This window comes from Nematolebias whitei, chromosome 20, assembly GCF_014905685.2.
Source record: "Nematolebias whitei isolate Nwh7 chromosome 20, NemWhi1, whole genome shotgun sequence".
NCBI lineage: Eukaryota > Metazoa > Chordata > Actinopteri > Cyprinodontiformes > Rivulidae > Nematolebias > Nematolebias whitei.
In genome coordinates, this window is record NC_056517.1 from 4,503,998 (window position 1) to 4,507,006 (window position 3,009).

The 3,009-nt window shown below is 40.3% G+C and overlaps 1 protein-coding gene across 1 annotated transcript in view; it reads right to left on the reverse strand.

Annotated features, from left to right (window-relative positions):
• The window catches only part of avl9 (AVL9 homolog (S. cerevisiase)), a 30,641-nt gene that overhangs the window by 7,501 nt on the left and 20,131 nt on the right, over positions 1-3,009 (reverse strand). Inside the window, exon 14 of the mRNA XM_037694285.1 lies at positions 2,843-2,896. Coding sequence (XP_037550213.1) covers positions 2,843-2,896 — 54 coding nt within the window. The remainder of the gene's footprint in view (positions 1-2,842; positions 2,897-3,009) is intronic.

Genomic DNA, 3,009 nt, shown 5'->3' on the forward strand with positions numbered 1-3,009 from the left:
CCAGAGGACCTGACTCAACTTTTTTACATTTTTCTACCTGTATATTGATCATGCATCAGGATATTTTCACCCTGTTTACAAGCATCCAGTCTTTTCATTTGTCTTAAATTGTAAAAATACAAATAAATGTCATTTAAATCATTAGATATTTTTTAGCTTCATAATGTCACCCCAATGGACACAAATGTCTTCTCCAACAAACCTAACGTGGCCCATGGGCCACCACTTGATAATCACAGTTAGCAGGTTGTTGCAGCTCTGGACACATTTAATTTACTGACTGAAGGTGTAAAAATGGCTCTGTTGTTCGTAAAGGTTGTAGACCCCTGGTGTAGACAGTCAAAATGCAAGTTTTTGAAAACTGTGATGTCATAACCCCACCTCTAATCTATCCTACCAAAGGCATCCTCTTCTTCTCGTGTTTACATTCTGCACTCAGCATGAAAGCCTCATGTGTTAACTTATTATTTTTATATATGAATGTTTCTGCTCAGTCCCTGAGATGACTTCTGTTGTGACTTGGAGCTTTAGAAATAAACTGAATTGAACTGAACTGAATGTGTGTGCGCTCCACAACTAGTTTTTGGTGTGTTTCCATGGCAGTGTCACAGCATCACATGCAGGCCTGCAAATTCACTACAATGTTTTGTTTTTCATGTGGATGAAGACTTTTGGGAGCTTGGTGGTCAGTGCCACAGTCTTGTAATCCTGAGGTTGCAGGTTGTTGTAAAACAAATTTCCAACTCTTTCATGAGCGTTCGCTCGCTGTGGTGACCCCTGACGAAGGGAGCAGTCGAAAGAAACACTGTGTGGCTGAAGACTTTTCTGGAAACAGTGCCGTGTTTACTAGTATATTTTTAGAAACAACAAATAAAAAGACTGCTATGGAAACCTGCGTTTCTGTGCGGACAAGGCCTTACATTTGACCTTATTCCTATAATAAAATTTAAAAAGTGTTGAAGTCACGCTGTGTGCCTCTAAAGGCTACTTACTGTACGTGAATAAATAAGTACAGTGAAACGTTCACAGCTTCCTTTAACGATAAGTGACCTTAATAAAAAATGCTGCTGGATGTTTGGATGAACTTTAATATTTCCTCAGCAGCAGGATGCACTAAAGACAACACTAAATTCCCAGAGTAATTAGAGAACAGCAGGAAGTGGAGGCTAATGGGACCACACAGCTCATTTTAGCCCTGAAGGACGCTCACATGTCACTCCGCTTTTAATCCAGATGAGAAGCTCATGAAGGAACTCAGGGATAAATTATATTTTTGGATTATTTAATTTCGGCTACAAAGTAGGAGCAGAATAGGTAAAATAATGAAGTTTCAATTGTTCCGGTCATATTTCCATATTTACCCAGTTATAAAACATCTGAAAAAACAAATGAGATAAGTAGTTTTCCTATTTTAACTTTATTTCCTTATTTGTTTGCATCACTTAACACGATACATGTATACACAGTTTGTATAAGTTACTCCAGAAATTAGCAAAAAATTCTGTTCTGTCCGTCTATTTCTTGTTTGCAGTGTCAGTGAATTAAACAACCCTGTGTAGTTTGTTTGTTTGTTTGTTTGTTTGTTTACTGAAGCTTTATGACAAATTTCCCAGCAGCCCTGACATCGAACACCTGAAGGTAAAGTGAGAGCTTTGAGAGTCACAGTCAAGCAGATCTGCCCGTGTTGCTGCCGTGAGTTTTCATTAGGGAACACGGCTCTGTTTCGGGGGGGGGGGGTGGGGGGTGGGGGGGACATCTATCTGTAGCGTAACTCTAGAAGCAGGACTCCAGCTGTGCATGGAGTCGCCTTTCATCCACACTTCCTGGAACGAAAGCGGAGCAGAGGCCGAAGAAGTCTGCGTCTCTGTTCTTGAGAACAGAACTCCCTCATTATTAATGAGCCGGGCTGTTGTGACACCCTCAGCCCCCCCACCCCCCCTGCGACTGCACAGCTGCTATATCCATCCGTAAGCCCAGCCTGAAGCTGGCCGCCCGCTGCTCCTGCAGCATACAGTATTCATGTAGTATTCACAGCTGGGCGTCGGGCGCCCCCCCAACCTTTGGAAACCCAATCAGCAGCGGTCTAAAACGAGACGCGGAGGATCCTCAGCTCATCACAAGCCAACGACACATCACCAAATGCCACGTGCACCAATTTACTTTATGAAACTAATTTAGACTTTTAATGACGGCTCGTTCGACTCCGAGTCCTTTAGGTGCAAAGAGGAGGATCAAACAACTTCCACTACAAATTAATTTGAAGTGATAGAGTCATCAAATTCACCTTTAGAGGAATAAACATTTAGCAAATTCATACAAAAACAAAAAATAAAATTCATGTTTAGATATTTTTTGGACAAATTTACATTCAGTTTGATGTTAGTTCAATAAAGATTTACATTTTTTACATTGTATATGTGACATTTAGTGAAAATTTAAATAATCATATAATTAATATTTCTTACTGTTGAAGAAACTGTTTTTTCCAATTTTTGTTTTTTAAATAAAGCATCATGTTACGTTACATTTCTACAACACTATCCACAACCTCACTACTAAACATTTAGTTTGCTTATCAAGCAAATTAAATCACTGTTTTAAGTATCTAAAACTTTATGTTCTGTTCAAGCAAATGAAAAATTAGAGCCAGATTGTCTTGATCCTAGACGTGTTGATTCATGTCCACTAGAGGGCAGCACCTCTCAAGTCCTGACTCTGAAAGAAGATCCGCCCCAGATGGATCAGACTCATTTGTAATTTACACTTTACTCTGTTTTTGTTTCCACTCGGGTGGATGTCAACAGAGCAGCAGGTCCAAGCGAGAGGATGAAACGATACTCACTGTGAGAGTCGTAGTTTCACATCAGCTACGCTGTACTGGCCCTGGAACGGGTGGCTGCAGAGAGGACGTGCAGAAAACACCAGGATGAGACAACTGGTTTCTTCTCTCACCCAAACCAGTTTAGCCCAAAATTACATCAGTTTTTAAAAAAACTAACTAACTAACTC